Source organism: Antechinus flavipes, chromosome 3 (genome assembly GCF_016432865.1).
Source record: "Antechinus flavipes isolate AdamAnt ecotype Samford, QLD, Australia chromosome 3, AdamAnt_v2, whole genome shotgun sequence".
In the NCBI taxonomy this organism is placed as follows: domain Eukaryota; kingdom Metazoa; phylum Chordata; class Mammalia; order Dasyuromorphia; family Dasyuridae; genus Antechinus; species Antechinus flavipes.
The window spans coordinates 394,700,703-394,719,888 of record NC_067400.1 but is presented as its reverse complement, the minus strand read 5'-3'; the positions used below and the strand labels follow the sequence as shown (position 1 = coordinate 394,719,888).

General features: G+C 34.9%; 1 protein-coding gene across 5 annotated transcripts in view; it reads left to right on the top strand.

The window, feature by feature from the left end:
- Positions 1-19,186, top strand: part of MYO1B (myosin IB) — a 213,650-nt gene that overhangs the window by 105,648 nt on the left and 88,816 nt on the right. For 4 of the 5 annotated variants that reach the window (XM_051985987.1, XM_051985986.1, XM_051985982.1 and 1 more), the window contains exons 5-6: positions 6,243-6,347; positions 14,789-14,835. In XM_051985987.1, the coding sequence (XP_051841947.1) occupies positions 6,243-6,347; positions 14,789-14,835 (152 nt within the window). Of the gene's footprint in view, positions 1-6,242; positions 6,348-9,826; positions 9,932-14,788; positions 14,836-19,186 lie in introns of all 5 variants that reach the window. The other variant, XM_051985985.1, reaches the window with a different exon arrangement.

The following is a 19,186-nucleotide window of genomic DNA, read 5'->3' as shown; positions in this document are numbered from 1 at the left end:
ACTTCACCCTATTTGTCTCTGTTTTCTTTTCTATAAAATGAGCTAGATAAGGAAATGGCAAATCACTCCAGTATCTTTGCCAAGAAAACCCCCATTGGGGTCATGAAGAGTTGGACATGATTGAAACAATTTTGTTTTTCTAGTGTCTTAACACAGTGATATCTGATTAATGAGTGCTTATTAGGTTAAGCTACAGATGTTTTAAAACATGGAGCATTGCCTTCATCCTTGTACTTGGGGTACTTTCTTTTTGATGATCCAAGGTATTTGGGAAGGCCTTCTAGGCCACAACAGTTTTGCTTGGTGCTATGCTGCTGCTGTAATAAAAGCAAATCATATCTCAGAGAAAAGGCCAAGTGCCCAGCCCAAGTGCAAATAGTGTGTAAAAAGTCAGTTAGGTAGAAAGAGAAGGAGAGGGGGAGAAATGGGGCAAGGTGGAGGGGAGGGAGGAGAAGAAAGGGAAGGGAGAAAAGTTCAAGCAGCTGCTGGACTCATCAAGATGTTTTGGCTGCAAACCCTCATAACTTTGTGCTGTTCTTCTTACATGGTCCCCTTGCACTCTTGGAATAAAAAGATGGTGCCTTGAATTTATTGAAGTCCAAATTGAACAAAGAGTGGCCCAGGAAAAGGCAAGAAGAAAATGGGCAGCTTCATTTTCTGAAAAGTCAAGTCAGAGAGGCAGGCTGTTGACCAGGAGCAGAGGACCTTTGTTCAAATCCTATCTCCGACATTTCTTAGCTGTGTGATCATGATGAAAATGGGGATGATAATACTTGTAGCTATGACCTTTCGTGGTTGCTGTGAGGTTCAGATGAAAGGAAATTCTTTTCAAACATGAAAGTGTAGTAAAAGGGTCAGATGTTATTATTTCACCCCAGAATGACCATGAGAAGACCTTCAGCACATGATTTTTTTTTGCCTGTCTTTATATCCTCAGATACTTAGAATCTGGCCTAACATGCATTTTAATAATTTATGTTCAAACAAAGGTCAGAAAAAGTCAGAACTTCCTATCTGCAACATATTTATTATGCTTTTGAACCTCTTAGGATCTACTTAATTAAAACTTTGTCTGTTTTGATGTCTTAACAACTGAGATTCTCATCTTCACTCATCCATCCCCAGTGTATTTTGTTGGTATATGTGCATTTGCTCTCTTTCATGTGACTCCTGTTTTTAATAACCATAATTTTAACCCATTAAGTAAATTGAACATTTTGCTAAAACTTAGATGGGGGGAATCCTGTTTCAAATGTTAATACAATATTTCATCACAGAATGATATATTCATCAGATAAAATAAATCTCTTATGTCCCGAAGAATGTGAAGGGATATATTATATCACTCTTTCCATACTCTTCTAGGAAGTATATATAGAGAGTGGAGATGAAAACAGTTTTCCTGATGCAGTATGAAATTGTCTTTTGCATCATCATGTTCAGATTTATTTTTTGGGTTATAAAAAAAGTGTATACCTTGTAGATGTTTTTCCATTGGTGTTAAAGGAAACTGCCTCTACCAATGCAGATTGGCAACTTACAATTTAGGGAGTTCTGAGAATCAGTGTGTTTCAGGCCAGAAATGGGCTCTTGAAATCTTATTATCATAGCTCTGAGGATCAACATGAACATTGGAAAGGAGTGCAATAACTCATTATATAGATGAGGAAACTAAGGATTAAGCAGCTGTATGACTTGCCTAAAGTTTATATAGCTAATAATTATCAGGGTTATTAGAGGCTTTAAGAGGCTTGATTTTACAGACGAGGGCACTGAGGCACAAGAGGTCCAAGGTTAACACAAGCTTGTAAATTTCTGAGGATGGGTTTTGAATGAATTCCAGAGTCTTCCCTAAGTCCAGTACTTTCTCCTGAAGACTATGTGATTATGGATAGTGAAATCTCTTTGAGCCTCAGACAGTTCCCTAAGACTTTTCTACCAAGTCATAAGTGGTTGTGATCTGACTTGATGAAGAGAGTTTCCACCCTGACACAGAGATCCTTGACATTGCTGTATTGCATCTTATAGGCACATAAATATGCCTGATTTTTTTTTGGGGGGAGGGGATATGTTGAAGAAGAGAATCCTTTCAAATCTTGTTGAATTAAGAAATAATCCTTTTAAAATCCATTTAGTTAGCATATTTTAAAAAACACTGATATTCCTTCTCAAATGGGTGAAAGATTATTAGATTATGATTATTAGCAAGAAAAATTCTCCTTATGCCCTTAAAACAAGAGTCTTTTCTTGTTATTACAAAATATATATGTATGTGTTTGGGCATGAGATAGGGCAGAGATCTGTGTCATCAATGTGGAGAGAATTGCAAATGGGAATCATGTTGTTGTTGTTGTTGGTTGCTGTATGTCCTTTGTACTTGAAGAGTTCCAAAAGAACATCATGATGTCAAATTGGAGGGAACAAATCTAGAGCTAAAAGGAACTTCAGATACCATCTAGTCCATTCCCCTTATTTTATAGGTGAAGAATTAGAGGTTAAGGGGCTTGTAAAGGTTTGTATAGTCTTCGTTGTTGTTTGGTCATTTTTCAGTCTTATCTAACTTTTCATGACCATGAAATCCATTTGAGTTTTTCTTAGCAAAGATACTGGAGTGATTGGCTGTTTCCTTCTCCAGCTCATTTTATAGATGAGAAAACTGAGGCAAATAAGGTTAAATGCTTGTCTATAATTACACAGCTAGTAAGTGTATGAGGCCAGTTTTGGACTCAAAAGAAGACTGACCCCAAGCCTGGTATTATATCCACTAGATCCCAGCTTTTTAAATTGGGTTTCACAACCCCATATAGAATCTCACAACTGAATGTGTGTGTGTGGGGGTCACGATATTATGATTTGTTATCAGAAAAGTTATCAGGTGGAAAAGGGTCATAAGTAGAAAAAAGTTTTAAGACCTGCATAACTCCATTTTGCTGCCCCATTTCACAGCTAGGAAGTGTTAGAGACATCTTTTAACTGAGGTCTTCCTAAGTTAAAGCTCAGTATTTTGGTACTACTCCATACATCCTTCTATTACTATAAAATATTTAAGTATTTGTTGAGGATTCTTTAATGATCCTAATAATATATTGGACTTTACAAATAACAATACCCTACCTAGTTATAGGTATACAAGATCATGTGTTTGACTGCTGCTTAACAACAATTAGAATTATCTGAGAAGTTGGTTTTCAATAAAGAATTGATAGCCATGTTCAATTCTTGTGCTAAGTTCATAGGATCATAGATTGAGAACCCAAAAGGGAACTCATCCAGCCTTCTCACTTTACCGATGAGAAATCTTAAGGCCTAGAATATTAAAATCATTTGTTACAAGAGTATACAGAGTAGATGACAGAGCAGAAATTGAAACCCTTGTCTTCTAACTCCATAGTCAGTGCTTTTTCAACTCTTTGGTCATTAATAGAAATAATTATGTAAAGATTTGATTTGGATAAAGTCTTAAGTATTTGGATACCAATCCAAATTTATCTGAACTTTGGCGCAAATAGACAAAAAGGAAATTGAGCAGAAAATCTCTTGAGATTACTATTATTTCCTGTTTTCAGAAGGCCTCAACACTGAGAACAGACTGTGAAAAATTATATTCACCAAACATTCTTGGATCTTAAAATGCTGCCTTACTGGTTTGTTCATCTTTCTAAATTAGTGATTGTCTCTTGGATTTGAATTTTGAAGATCAGGTATCATATTGAAAAAAATTAGTTGCACAAGTTGACATTTTTGGTCAACAAAGCCTTATTTGGAGAAATTACCCCTAAGCTCTGCTTCCAAAAACAGATTGCTAAAAACAACTCCAGACTCTTTGCCTGAAGATATATACCAACCTGAACCTAAGAACTTGTGAACTGAAACTTTAAAATGAATGCTTCAGAAAATTATCTTGTCATTGGATTATATAAATAGGTTGAATGGAAAATGATGATCATGTTTTCTAGCATTTGAACTAGCCTTTCTTAACTAATGTTTGCCTAAGTGCTTCCATATGATCGGGATTGTAAGATATTGTTTCTTCAAAGGCCACTTTATATTCTGTAAAATTGTATGTCATTGAACCTACAGGTTAGCTTTGGAATGACGAGAAACCTTTAGCATAGTGATTAGTTGTTGTGCATAGGTAGCAGACCACTTCTTGGCTAGTGGAAGGTGGAAGCTATAGTTGCCCATGAAAGCTACTATTGGGTATAATGAGCCAAGATCCTCTGTTCTGTGTCACAACTCTAGTGCGCGTATCCATCTCCTCACATCCGAATTATTGCATTCGAATGTTGGTAGGTCAGCCTATCTCAAGTCTCTTCACTCCAATCCATCTTCCATTTAGCTACTAAATGATTTTCCTAAAATAAAGCCTAGCTGTGACCATGTTACTTACAGACCCTGTCATCTCCAGGATCAAACACAAATCTACTGTTTGTCGTTAAGGGCTTTCCTAACTTAGATGCCTTCTACCTTTTTTCTTACATTTTATTCCCAGACATTTACTCTTTGATCCAGTAACATTGCCCTCTTGGTGCTTCCACAAACAAGACACTCTGTCTCTCATCTTTGGGCATTTTTTCCTCTGGCTGCCCCCTCCATGTCTGCAAGGCTCTTCAGTTTTCTTGTTGTTGTTCAGTCATTTCAGTCATATAGATAAAACCAAAAAAATGCACTCAAACCAAACTGCTTCCTTCATGGTTTTTCTTGGGTCCACCTCTGGATATAACTTTGCCAATTATCCACTAGAGTCTATTGTAGATTGTTTTAGATGCATGCACTATATAAAGGTCTCTGGGACGATTGTGTATCAGAGAATGTGTGTTCTCAGTAATTAAAGCCATGTTGCCATGAGGCTTTGGGAAATATGACATATTATTAAGCATCTGTTATGCTTAATAACATAACAGGGAAAAAAGGTTTTTTTTATTTTTTGTTTGTTTTTAAATGACACATTATCCGCACATGGGTATAATTTATAGCAAAGTATAATGAGAACAAAGGTGGGATCCAGACAAAATCCCAAGGAAAATTTGAACAGATTGAGAAATTTAATTCTCATTTAGAATTGAGAGCCTGAATTTAGAGCTTAAGCAACTTACATGTGATATGTTTATATATTTTTTGCCCATAATTCGTATAGTAAGATTAGAAAAATCTTGACTTGATCTATAATAAAATTTATGGAACATTTTGTAGTTTGTATAGTACTCTATTCCATCCAATTCATTCTTATATGTCAGTTGGATCTAGAATGTTAATATAAAGTATAATTGATGCTGACTGGCAGCTATAATCACTATATTTTAACATTTAGGCATGTAGCATTTGCTGAATTGTAGCCTGATTTGTTACCTGTTCCATTGCCCAGCTTAGGTATAAATCATAGAAAATGAGTGTTTAGGTCACTTTTTACTTTAAAGATTGAATATTTGCTTCTGGCAGGACTGTACAACCATGAATAATCAGTAACATTTCACTAATTCAAGTTGATTTGAGGAGTTCTAGTGAGTATGGCTAAGAGACTAATTTTGGCAAAATGATATTTTAGATTTTTAAGTACATATAATAGCAAGAACAAGGTTTACTAAACTATGGCAGATAACCTGATGAATGTGAGTGAATAGTGAAAGGTATTTTAAGGACAATTTTAATCAGACTAGTGATTAAATCTAACAATGAAATCTTTAAATTCTTTTTCTTAAATATTCCCTCCAGTACATCTTCCCTTTTTTCTTTGCAGAAGTGGAATCCATGGGTGCATGTAACATCAGATTTTTTTTTTTAAATACGTGGATTAGTTTTGCTACCTCCCCCCATTCCTCATTTTAAAAATATATTATTCTCTGTCATTAAAGATGGACTCTGGGAGGGGATAGAGGAGCAAATGTAGGTTATGTAAAAACAAAAGATAACAATAAAATTTTGTTGGAAAAAGTATTTCTTAGATTTTTATGCTAGCAATGTTCATAACATACAAATCTTAGGAGAAACATTTTCTTCGCAACCATTTTTTCAGAGTTTAACTTAGTCCAGCCGAATTTATAAAAATTCAATGTTTGAAAATTTTAATTTTTAAAACTTTTTTGAAAATACAACTATGAATGAATATGCTGCATTTGAAAATGAATATGCTTGTTTCCTCTCCCCCTTATCCTCCAAAACATTTTATTATTAACAGTACTATTCTTTAAATAATTTTAAGATTTTTGTTTAACTCATTATGGTGGCTTGATTTTTATTTACAGAAGCCAGCAAACTTGTGATGTCCTATGTTGCTGCAGTTTGTGGAAAAGGAGCTGAAGTAAACCAGGTCAAAGAACAGCTTTTACAATCAAATCCAGTACTAGAAGGTATGTTTTTTTCTATATATGGGTATATTAGGTCTGTTTCTTTCAGTTATCAGTGTGGTCCTTACGGTGGAGTTCATTTTAAGAACACTTCAAACACCTGGCATTCTGGGAGCAAAAAGGAATGAAGTAAGATAATTTGGACCAAATCCTGCAAAGTAAATAAGGCTTACCCTGGCTACTTTGGACTCTACACTTGTGGAGTGCAGGGAACAGTTTTTTTTTTTTTTTTTAAGTGAGAGAAACTTGCCCACTCTTAAGTGATTATTTATCTTTCATTTTCAAGGTTAACCATGTAATTTAAGTTTTTTTCCAAACACACAAAAATCCAAACCCCCAAATGTAGCTGACATTTGTGGCTTCGATTTGCTAGCTAAGAAGAATCCAACAGGGAAGAATAACATTGCTACAATTTAATTACACATCCATTAAGAACCAGACCCTTGATAAATGAAGTCAAAATTGAAGTAGCACTTTCCCTCAAGGAATTTACATATTACAAGGCAAATGCCCCAGAATTAAGGTGGGAACTTGTTAGCTGGCTAGCTGAATTGTAAATGAGTTCTAAATTTTGGATACGAACATTCCAAAGCAGAAATTGAAACCCTTGTCTTCTAACTCCATAGTCAGTGCTTTTTCAACTCTTTGGTCATTAATAGAAATAATTATGTAAAGATTTGATTTGGATAAAGTCTTAAGTATTTGGATACCAATCCAAATTTATCTGAACTTTGGCGCAAATAGACAAAAAGGAAATTGAGCAGAAAATCTCTTGAGATTACTATTATTTCCTGTTTTCAGAAGGCCTCAACACTGAGAACAGACTGTGAAAAATTATATTCACCAAACATTCTTGGATCTTAAAATGCTGCCTTACTGGTTTGTTCATCTTTCTAAATTAGTGATTGTCTCTTGGATTTGAATTTTGAAGATCAGGTATCATATTGAAAAAAATTAGTTGCACAAGTTGACATTTTTGGTCAACAAAGCCTTATTTGGAGAAATTACCCCTAAGCTCTGCTTCCAAAAACAGATTGCTAAAAACAACTCCAGACTCTTTGCCTGAAGATATATACCAACCTGAACCTAAGAACTTGTGAACTGAAACTTTAAAATGAGTGCTTCAGAAAATTATCTTGTCATTGGATTATATAAATAGGTTGAATGGAAAATGATGATCATGTTTTCTAGCATTTAAACTAGCCTTTCTTAACTAATGTTTGCCTAAGTGCTTCCATATGATCGGGATTGTAAGATATTGTTTCTTCAAAGGCCACTTTATATTCTGTAAAATTGTATGCCATTGAACCTACAGGTTAGCTTTGGAATGACGAGAAACCTTTAGCATAGTGATTAGTTGTTGTGCATAGGTAGCAGACCACTTCTTGGCTAGTGGAAGGTGGAAGCTATAGTTGCCCATGAAAGCTACTATTGGGTATAATGAGCCAAGATCCTCTGTTCTGTGTCACAACTCTAGTGCGCGTATCCATCTCCTCACATCTGAATTATTGCATTCGAATGTTGGTGGGTCAGCCTATCTCAAGTCTCTTCACTCCAATCCATCTTCCATTTAGCTACTAAAAGATTTTCCTAAAATAAAGCCTAGCTGTGACCATGTTACTTACAGACCCTGTCATCTCCAGGATCAAACACAAATCTACTGTTTGTCGTTAAGGGCTTTCCTAACTTAGATGCCTTCTACCTTTTTTCTTACATTTTATTCCCAGACATTTACTCTTTGATCCAATAACATTGCCCTCCTGGTGCTTCCACAAACAAGACACTCTGTCTCTCATCTTTGGGCATTTTTTCCTCTGGCTGCCCCCTCCATGTCTGCAAGGCTCTTCAGTTTTCTTGTTGTTGTTCAGTCATTTCAGTCATATAGATAAAACCAAAAAAATGCACTCAAACCAAACTGCTTCCTTCATGGTTTTTCTTGGGTCCACCTCTGGATATAACTTTGCCAATTATCCACTAGAGTCTATTGTAGATTGTTTTAGATGCATGCACTATATAAAGGTCTCTGGGACGATTGTGTATCAGAGAATGTGTGTTCTCAGTAATTAAAGCCATGTTGCCATGAGGCTTTGGGAAATATGACATATTATTAAGCATCTGTTACGCTTAATAACATAACAGGGAAAAAAGGTTTTTTTTATTTTTTGTTTGTTTTTAAATGACACATTATCCGCACATGGGTATAATTTATAGCAAAGTATAATGAGAACAAAGGTGGGATCCAGACAAAATCCCAAGGAAAATTTGAACAGATCGAGAAATTTAATTCTCATTTAGAATTGAGAGCCTGAATTTAGAGCTTAAGCAACTTACATGTGATATGTTTATATATATTTTTGCCCATAATTCATATAGTAAGATTAGAAAAATCTTGACTTGATCTATAATAAAATTTATGGAACATTTTACAGTTTGTATAGTACTCTATTCCATCCAATTCATTCAGATATGTCAGTTGGATCTAGAATGTTAATATAAAGTATAATTGATGCTGACTGGCAGCTATAATCACTATATTTTAACATTTAGGCATGTAGCATTTGCTGAATTGTAGCCTGATTTGTTACCTGTTCCATTGCCCAGCTTAGGTATAAATCATAGAAAATGAGTGTTTAGGTCACTTTTTACTTTAAAGATTGAATATTTGCTTCTGGCAGAACTGTACAACCATGAATAATCAGTAACATTTCACTAATTCAAGTTGATTTGGGGAGTTCTAGTGAGTATGGCTAAGAGACTAATTTTGGCAAAATGATATTTTAGATTTTTAAGTACATATAATAGCAAGAACAAGGTTTACTAAACTATGGCAGATAACCTGATGAATGTGAGTGAATAGTGAAAGGTATTTTAAGGACAATTTTAATCAGACTAGTGATTAAATCTAACAATGAAATCTTTAAATTCTTATTCTTAAATATTCCCTCCAGTACATCTTCCCTTTTTTCTTTGCAGAAGTGGAATCCATGGGTGCATGTAACATCAGGTTTTTTTTTTTTTTTAAATACGTGGATTAGTTTTGCTACCTCCCCCCATTCCTCATTTTAAAAATATATTATTCTCTGTCATTAAAGATGGACTCTGGGAGGGGATAGAGGAGCAAATGTGGGTTATGTAAAAACAAAAGATAACAATAAAATTTTATTGGAAAAAGTATTTCTTAGATTTTTATGCTAGCAATGTTCATAACATACAAATCTTAGGAGAAACATTTTCTTCGCAACCATTTTTTCAGAGTTTAACTTAGTCCAGCCGAATTTATAAAAATTCACTGTTTGAAAATTTTAATTTTTAAAACTTTTTTGAAAATACAACTATGAATGAATATGCTGCATTTGAAAATGAATATGCTTATTTCCTCTCCCCCTTATCCTCCAAAACATTTTATTATTAACAGTACTATTCTTTAAATAATTTTAAGATTTTTATTTAACTCATTATGGTGGCTTGATTTTTATTTACAGAAGCTAGCAAACTTGTGATGTCCTATGTTGCTGCAGTTTGTGGAAAAGGAGCTGAAGTAAACCAGGTCAAAGAACAGCTTTTACAATCAAATCCAGTACTAGAAGGTATGTTTTTTTCTATATATGGGTATATTAGGTCTGTTTCTTTCAGTTATCAGTGTGGTCCTTACGGTGGAGTTCATTTTAAGAACACTTCAAACACCTGGCATTCTGGGAGCAAAAAGGAATGAAGTAAGATAATTTGGACCAAATCCTGCAAAGTAAATAAGGCTTACCCTGGCTACTTTGGACTCTACACTTGTGGAGTGCAGGGAACAGTTTTTTTTTTTTTTTTAAGTGAGAGAAACTTGCCCACTCTTAAGTGATTATTTATCTTTCATTTTCAAGGTTAACCATGTAATTTAAATTTTTTTCCAAACACACAAAAATCCAAACCTCCAAATGTAGCTGACATTTGTGGCTTCGATTTGCTAGCTAAGAAGAATCCAACAGGGAAGAATAACATTGCTACAATTTAATTACACATCCATTAAGAACCAGACCCTTGATAAATGAAGTCAAAATTGAAGTAGCACTTTCCCTCAAGGAATTTATATATTACAAGGCAAATGCCCCAGAATTAAGGTGAGAACTTGTTAGCTGGCTAGCTGAATTGTAAATGAGTTCTAAATTTTGGATACGAACATTCCAAAGGTTAATTTAATTTGTTCTTCTTGGCCACAAATGTCATCCCTAAACCTGAATATCCATCTTGCATGTGCTTGTACATGCAAAGTTCCAGAATGAGTACCCATAATTTGATAGGAGACCAAGCAAGAGTTAGGTCAGTATAAATCAATTATTATTGTTGGAAAAACATCTCAGAGCATATGACATGGGTCAGTACTCTCACCTTCTGTTGTTGAGGACAGGGAAGGTAATCTATATTGTCACTGAAGGCAATCAGCAGACTTGGAAAGTGAACAATCTTAATACCATTACTAACTCACTGTGTGGATAGGATGGCTTCTCTGTGTTTGAGAAAAGGAGATAACTCTTTCCCCCCAATTTTCAGAGAGAGAGAAATAATAAGCATAGAAATATTGCTGAAGAGTCGAAGATGCTATTACTGCTCTTCTTTCCTCCTCTTTGGCAGCTTCTCTTACTTACCACATCTGAAGCCCATGTAGAGAACTCTTGGTGTAGAAATTCCCTTCACTCACATAGATTAGTGACTCATAAACTCATAGAAAAAGGCTAGGTGAGATTTAGGGGCTATATTGTCCAATTCCTTCACATTGCAGATGCAGAGATGGAGGTTAAGGGAGGTAAATACAAGGTCACATAGATAGAAAACTCAGACATAAGATTTGAAACCAGGCTTTAGGAATGAACCATACTCCTTCTTTATCTGCAAGATAACCTTAAAAACTTGCCTGTGGACAGAATGACTAATATGGAAATGTTTTACATGATTGCACACGTATAATCTGAATCAGGTTGCTTACCTTCTCAGGGAAAGGAGGGAAGGAGGGGTAGAACTTGGAACTTAAAAAAAAAATTAAAAGAATGTCAAAAATGGTTTTTACATGTAATTGGGGAGAAATAAAATGTTATTTAAAAATATATATTGACTTTTTAAAAAAAGTTGCTTATGGGCATTGAGAGGTTAAGTTTTTTGTCCATTATCACATAATGTATCACATGGACCACTTGAACCCAAGCCTTCCTGCCTTCAAGACTGTTGCTATGGATGGAATGCCAGATCTTTTATGGTTTATCATTCCATTCTTTGGATTTTTCAATTATTGACTTTTCTGTTCCTGCTGAATCATAGGCTGTTGTCTTAATATTTTGTGCAAGGTATGTGCTGTATATCTTCCCATGCTTATTTTAAGAATGCCATGCCTTAAAGTAGGAGCACTGTATGGTCTTGTGGTCTTCCTTTGTGTTTAGAATCCATTCCTTTATTTGGTGTTATTTGAAACTAGACTTGAACCCAGGAAATGGGAGAAATGCATGAAAGTGGGCATGTGTTATCTTTTAAGAGAATGCTCTTTGCTTTCTAACTAGACCAGCTACTGTAAATGAAATGGAGAACAATGAACTTAGAAAAACAATTGAGGAATGTGTCTCAAGCATTTTCGAATAAGAGTACTTGTGTTTGAGTCAGTGTTCCATAATGAAAAGCTTCAGTGTTTAGATCTGTGCTTAATAATATGTAACTCAGATTTACTAGATGAAAAGATGATTTATGGCTCACAAATGGTACCCTGAATAAAGTTTTTTTTGAATTGATTCTTTCACTCACTCCTGACCTTCTCTTTGACAAATTGCCTGTGTGTCTGTGTGTGTGAGAGAGAGTTCTTTAAGTTAGATCTAAAACTCTGCTGATCTCTTGACTGGGGAGCTATGTATATTCCCACCCACTGAAGTTTGAGTCTTATGAGAAATACCAAAAATGTTAGGTTTTTCTTATCAAGTAAGTCAAAGTTCACTATTATCAGCTCTGCATTTATGAATATCATTAGCCTGCTTGGTAAGTGCTGGGACTCCTATCCTCCTCATCAAGCATGGTTTTTAAATAGGATTTCTTCTCTTTCTTCTACACTAAGAAGTATATTACAGTTGATTTTTAGTTCACATATAGAATTGTTTTGTGGGAGCTGTTATTCTAATATCTAAACTGAATTTTGTCCTCCAAAAACTTTGTCTCAGCCTGCATTGTTCATTTTGCTTAGTTCAGATAAAACTGAAACATTTTTTATGCAAAACAAAGAAGCCAAAGTAAAACAGAATGAGCCTTGCCTTATTGGTTTTTATATTGAAGTATGAAGTTCACTCTTCTCTCCTAATATACCCTTTGGGCCTTTGGTTGTTTGATTACAAAATGGTAGCTAACTTTTTGTAGCTTTTAGTTAGGCTCCAAATCCTCAACTTTGAGTGTGAAGTCTTTTGCTATCTTTGTAAATAAAGAAAGAAGTAGCATTCATTATGTTGTGAGAGGTGTTTTTGGTGTCCAAAAGATCTGAGTTCAAGTGCTAGCTCTGACTATGTGACTGGCTATGTGACACGGGGAAAATCACTTAACCAGCGCCCCTGCAGAGAACTTTCTTAAGATTATGAGTTACAAATAAGTTGTTGACCTGAATTGGTTAGAAGGAGTTTCTTTTTTTTAATAGTATTTTTTCCCCTAATATATGCAAAATTAGTTTTCAACATTCACTTTTGCAAAATCTTGTGTTCCAAATTTTTCTCCCTCTCCTCTACCTTATCCAAGACAGCAAACAAACATATGCAATTCTTCTAAATATATGTCCATATCTGTCATGCTGTGCAAGAAAAATCGTATCAAAATGGAAAAAAAAAAACATCAAACAAACAATAACGAAAAAAGGTGAAAATACTGTGCTTTGATCCACATTCAGTCTTTTTAGTTCTCTCTCTGGATGCAGCTGGCACTTTTTAGCACAGGTCTATTTGAATTGCCTTGAATCACCTTATCGTTAAAAAGAGACAAGTCCATCACAGTCAAAAATCACATAATCTTGTTACTGTGTACAATGTTCTCTTGGTTCTGCTTACTCTATTCAGCATCAGTTCATGTAAGTCTCTCCAGGCTTTTCTGAAATCAGCTTGCTTGTCATTTCTTATAGAATACTAATTCCATTACATTCACATAGCATTATTTACTCAGCCATTCCCCAACTGATGGGCCTTCACGTAATTTCCAGTTCCTTGCTACTATAGAAAGGACTGCTACAAACATTTTTGCACATGTGGGACCTTTTTGTAGAGGGAGTTTCTTCAGTGGATGTCCCCTACATTCGTGAAGTCTCAGGTCCACTACAAATAAAATAACAGCAAAACCAACCAAATGTGAAACTGTTAAATTGGTTTGATGTTTAAATTACTTGTCTTTTGCAAGTAGGAATTGTTTCCTTATTTTTATTTGTATCTCTGCTATCTAGCTTGCAAGCATTTGATTATTAAGTACTTTTAAGATTAAACAATAGCTTTAATAACTTAAACCTGCCCTAAGACATCTGTGACACCCTGTATTTAGAATTTGTTTATTAATAGTATGTAGTTTCTCGCATCTTTATGTTCACATTTTTTTCTTTCCTAGAACATAACACTAGGACACTATATGACTTGGTGATCTCCTTAACATTTCATCACCCATCTGATATTTCCAGGGCTGTACTAGAGGGGAAGTTTGGAAATTGCTTTATCCTCTTCTTGAAACTATTAGAATGAGCTCAAGTTCAGATGAATCAGTTGTCTCTCAAAGGAGTTTCATACAGACTCCAGAAATTTTTACATATTCCATAGGAATAGAAAATAACATAATTTGTGGAATGATCTATATGTCTATTGTAAACTGGTTATCAGTCAACTAGCATTTATTAAGCTACTACTCTATGCCAGACAATGTACTAAATGATAGCAGAGAGTTTTGTCTCTCACTCTGTCCTTGGAGGACCTTACTGAGTTATCTTCAGTTAAATACATGCTCATCTTTTCCATTTAAAATACATGAATTTTTGGTCTTTTCTGTGATCTTATAGCCTCTACCCAGTGCTATTTCTTATTTATATTCATTAATGATGAGAAAGGCATTGTTACTGAGCTTTGACATTACTAAATTGACTAATATCAGACCTTAGAATCACTGAAATAAGTGACATCTTATGAAATTCAATGAACCCTACTCTGCTTCCTAACCTGGAAATTTAAATTAATAAAAAGATTTGCAAATTTTAGACACTTTATTTAAAATTTTCCAAACTGGACATTTCCAAGTTAATTTCATGGGGAGTTTTAAATCATTAAAAAAAAAAAATGTCATTGCTCAAACTCCTCAGAATATGGCTGAGTTTTTAAATAAGATGTTTATATTTTGATTTTCCTATTACAGCTTTTATTATAGTTTGGCAACATCTTTTAATCATGACAAATTATATCTTTTTTTTCCTACAGCATTTGGAAATGCCAAAACTGTGCGGAATGACAACTCCTCTAGATTTGTAAGTATTCTGATATACAGAAGAATTAATGTTGTTGAATATGAATGACATGTTTGATATTGTATATATGTGTGTGTGTGTGTGTGTGTGTGTGTGTGTGTGTGTGTGTGTGCGTGCATGTTTGTGTATCTTTAAAATATAAAGAAAGAACTCTGTTGAAACACTGATTAGGATGGGGATATCTTTGATCCCTCTCATTTTTTACCCTGTAATTCTTTTTTAGAAAGATAGCAAACCAGGTTTGGCTTTGGAGATTAGAGGTCTTGAACTTTCTCTCATTGACTTTTCCAGGGACCCTGCTTCTCCTCCTCTTCTTCTTCAACTTCTTACTTCACTCTTCTAATTTCTCCCTTCTCCTCTTCTTCCATCTATTTCTTCCTCTTCTTTCTGCCTTTCTTCTCTTCAGTCTTCTCCTCCTCTCTACTCCCTCTTCTTTTTGCTCTTCCTTTTCTATCTTCCCTCTTCTTCTACCTTTTTTCTCATTTTCCTCTTCTTTATCCTCATCCTCTTCCTCTATCACCTCCTCCTCTTCTTTCTTTCCTCTTCCTCTCTCCTTATCTTATGGATGAGAAAGCAGGACCCAGATAGATGAAATATTGGCACTAAGTTAAGACAGTATAGTGATAAAGGAGACTCTAAAACTCAGCTCTTATCAAAATAGTTGTTCTTAGACTTAGTTCTTGTGTCATTTATTCAGAAAGGTGGTTTGATTACCTTTTACTCTTAGATAGAGTTCACAGGTCTTAACCTGACATAAAAAAAAAACCCTCCAAAATATGGTAACCATCTTACTTTGAATCCTTCTCATGTTACTTTTCAGTCTTTTTTTAAACTTTCTTCCATGCCCTTTAGGATATGGCACCATTGGCCTTCATGTAGTTTCTCACACACAGTTCTCCATCTCCCAACTCTGCTACCTTTTCATTGACTACCCCATGCTTTTCCTCCTTACCCCTATTTCCCAGCTTCCCTGGTTTTCATTAAGACTCAGTTTAAATTCTGCCTCTTCAGAAGGTCTCTCTTGAACTCCATCCTAGTTAGTGCCTCCTCTGTATTTCTTGTATGTACATAGTTGTATGGTTCTCTCTTTCTAGGGTAAGAAGGGAGAGTACTTTACTTGCAGTCACACAAGCCATAAGGAACAGAGCCAGGACTCAAAAGCTATGTACATAGTTCTAGAGGGACTCCAATGGAGCCCCAGTAGAATGTGAGCTCTTTGAGGATGGGGGAACCATGGTTTTTACTTTGATATTTATCGTCATGGCTTTAATCAGTGTTTGTTGGCTGACTGACTGGCTGTTACTTCTTTCTGTGCATTTTAACTTTCAACCAAATGGACCCCACTCGTCCTCTTCTCTCTCCCTCCAAATATACCCCTGTACTTAAACTGTTCTAATTCTTTGTTCACCCTGTCCCCCATCCCCAGAATGCCTGATCTTTCCATCTCTTACTGATGAATTGAGCTTTAAAGAGGGGGATAGCAAATAAAATCCTGCTTCTTCCATAAATCTTTTTCCCTGATCTTTCATCCTTGAACCTTATATAGTATTTTGTTTTGCATTCTCTGGTGCACCTCTTATATAGTTATTTCATTATCTGTGGATGATGTATTCTACTATGGTATTTTAAGTTTTTATGCCTTCATTAAATACTGCAGTTATCCCTAATGGCTAGCAAAATTCTCTGCTCACAAGTATTTAACATGTTTGTATTGAATTGAAATGAGGTATCCATGATTGCAGGAAATAGCTAGAGTTCCATTTTCCAGTCTTACAGGAGAACTCATTAGGAAGTGGGGTTGGCCTTGAATTATTTGAGAATCCATAGTTCCATGAAGAACTTGTCTTCTTTGTTCCTGCTAAGCTAGAGAAGGGGAACTGGAAGCTAGATATAATTTGGGCAAGAGTATCCATGACTGGGGATAATAGTGTGTAAAGGAGATATTTCCAGAAGAGTAACCTTAAAAAAGTATCTTCTCATGTCTATTAGTTTGTGCTATACTTAATTTTCTTTCATATAAATAAGAGAAGACACTTCATGTTTCCTTCATAAGGCGTTTCCAAAAGCATAAGCATTGTCAGGCAGAATGGGACAAAAGCTTGTGGTTTGTGTGAGGTGTTGACTGAAAGCAGCCAATACGTGATCTGGATTCAGGTGAATGAATGAGCCAAGCAAAAGGATAAACTGTATCTGAAACTAGACTTTCTTGCTTACTGGGGAAGATATTTGTTGCTTAGACCCCCATTTCCAAGAGTCTCAGGGGGTTTTTCTAACCAAAAGGCTGTTACTGGCTTTTACCTGATCGTTTTACTTCTATTTTAATGAATTGGTGAACAGGTTTTGAGTATTCCTTTCATCAGTGCCAATCATAGCCCACCAACATCTCATCATGTGCCATTATTGTTCATTTTCCCCTGTAGATCATCGTTAAGCTTTCATGGATCCCAGGTTAAAAACCTTTGCTGTAGATGCATATGTGTATACGTTCCCCTCATTTTGTGTGATGGTATAGCACGCAGGCTGTCTGTCTGTATGTTATTCCTGACTCTTTCCAAGATGATTGTCTCAATTCCTTTCTGAAAATGCCTCTTCTGAATGATAGATATCCTTTTCTTACCAGAATCCTGAATCCTTATCCTATGAGAATAAAATATTCTTATATATAGATTGTCATAGGAAAACATGTTGAAGCCTATTGACGTCTAACATGTACCTTTCCTTTGTACTTCACTCAACTGCAGTTCTTAAGAAGAAAATGTGGTCCAGGATTTACAGCCATGTAACATCACCAGGAAAATATTGGTGTTTAAATACCCTTCTCATACATTTTGTAGTACCTCATATCTGTTTGCTTTAGATCAACCATGAAAGATAGAATAAAATAAAAAAAATAGAGGTCAGGTAGAAATGTGCTTTTGCCCTTATTATTCCTTCTCTCCACCATCCTTTCTTCCAAGTGATCCTCTTTCCCCCAGACTTAATGATTACTTTTCATTTTAATAGGTCATGACTTCTTAGTCCCATGTATTATATATAATAATGGGATTCTAGAGTTTACAAGATCCCTCTAGGGCAGAGCCCCGGCCGTGTTTGGGACAATAGTTTTTGAAATCTATTTACTTTTGCTAGTTGTTTAATAAGCATAAGTTCATATCAACTTATTTATTGAGCAGATACTATGTGAATGCATGGAGCAGTGAGATAGTGCAGTAAGTTCAAATCCAGCCTCAGCTATTTACTGTGTAACTGTGTAACTCTGAGCAAATCACTTAAGCCCTATATGCCTCAGTTCCTCATCTGTAAAATGGAGAGACATTGGAGAAGGACAGAGCAAACCACTTCAATATCTTTGCTGAGAAAACCTCATGCACAAGTTCACAGGATCAGGAAGAATTGAACGTGTCTGAACAACAACAATGTGCTACAATGGCAAAAATAATAGATTCTACCCTTCAAGTAGTTACAGTAACAATAGTGGTTTGAAGAAGCATCTTTTAAAATTATGATCAAATTTTCTTTCTTCCTTATTCTCCTCTCATCCCTCTAATTATTTTGAGAATTAAAGTTAACAATGTTAAGATTCTTAGCATTTAACCAGTCCCATTAAAAGTTAGTACTCAGTTAATTCTTGTAAATTGAATTTAATAATTAGGTTAGAAATATGTTTCTGATAGGTTAGAATGTTTCTGAAAAAGAAAGTAAAATGTAACCAGATTGTTACCATCCCTTCTCACAAGTGTGCTATGATGTTGCATCATGGTTAAATGTAATTTAAATATTAAATATTAAGTTTTAAAATGTAATTTTATTATTAATATCAAAAGCAGAGTAAAAATATGCCATCAGCCAGTGATTGATAAACAATCGATAATTATTTATACCCTGCATCCATTGGTTTTGCTATAGGATGAATAGGTGAATAAGTAAAAACCTGGAGATTGTTTCAGGGGTTTGCAAAATATTTTACTCATAAGATGCTGGTATAGGGGGAGAATAAAAGCTATGTTTATCATTTTTCTTCAACTTATAAATAAGAGTTGTTATTTATTTTCAGCCATTATTATTATTAAACCAGATTTACTTATGAGTTTGAAACAATACTTTGACCTGGAGTCAAATGAGAGAACAGTTTTTTTGTTAACAAAATGATATATTTAGTTCTGAACTAATGCTGTACTTTTCCCCTGAAGTATCCTATAAGAAATTAAAAGATAGCATAAATGCTTCAAATTGAACTAGGCTATATCTCTTGATCCTTCAGCCTTTCCTCATTATATTTAAATTAACATGTAAAATGTATTTATGTTTTTAGCAGATGTCATTGTTTAAGAAAAATACAGCTTGGAAATAT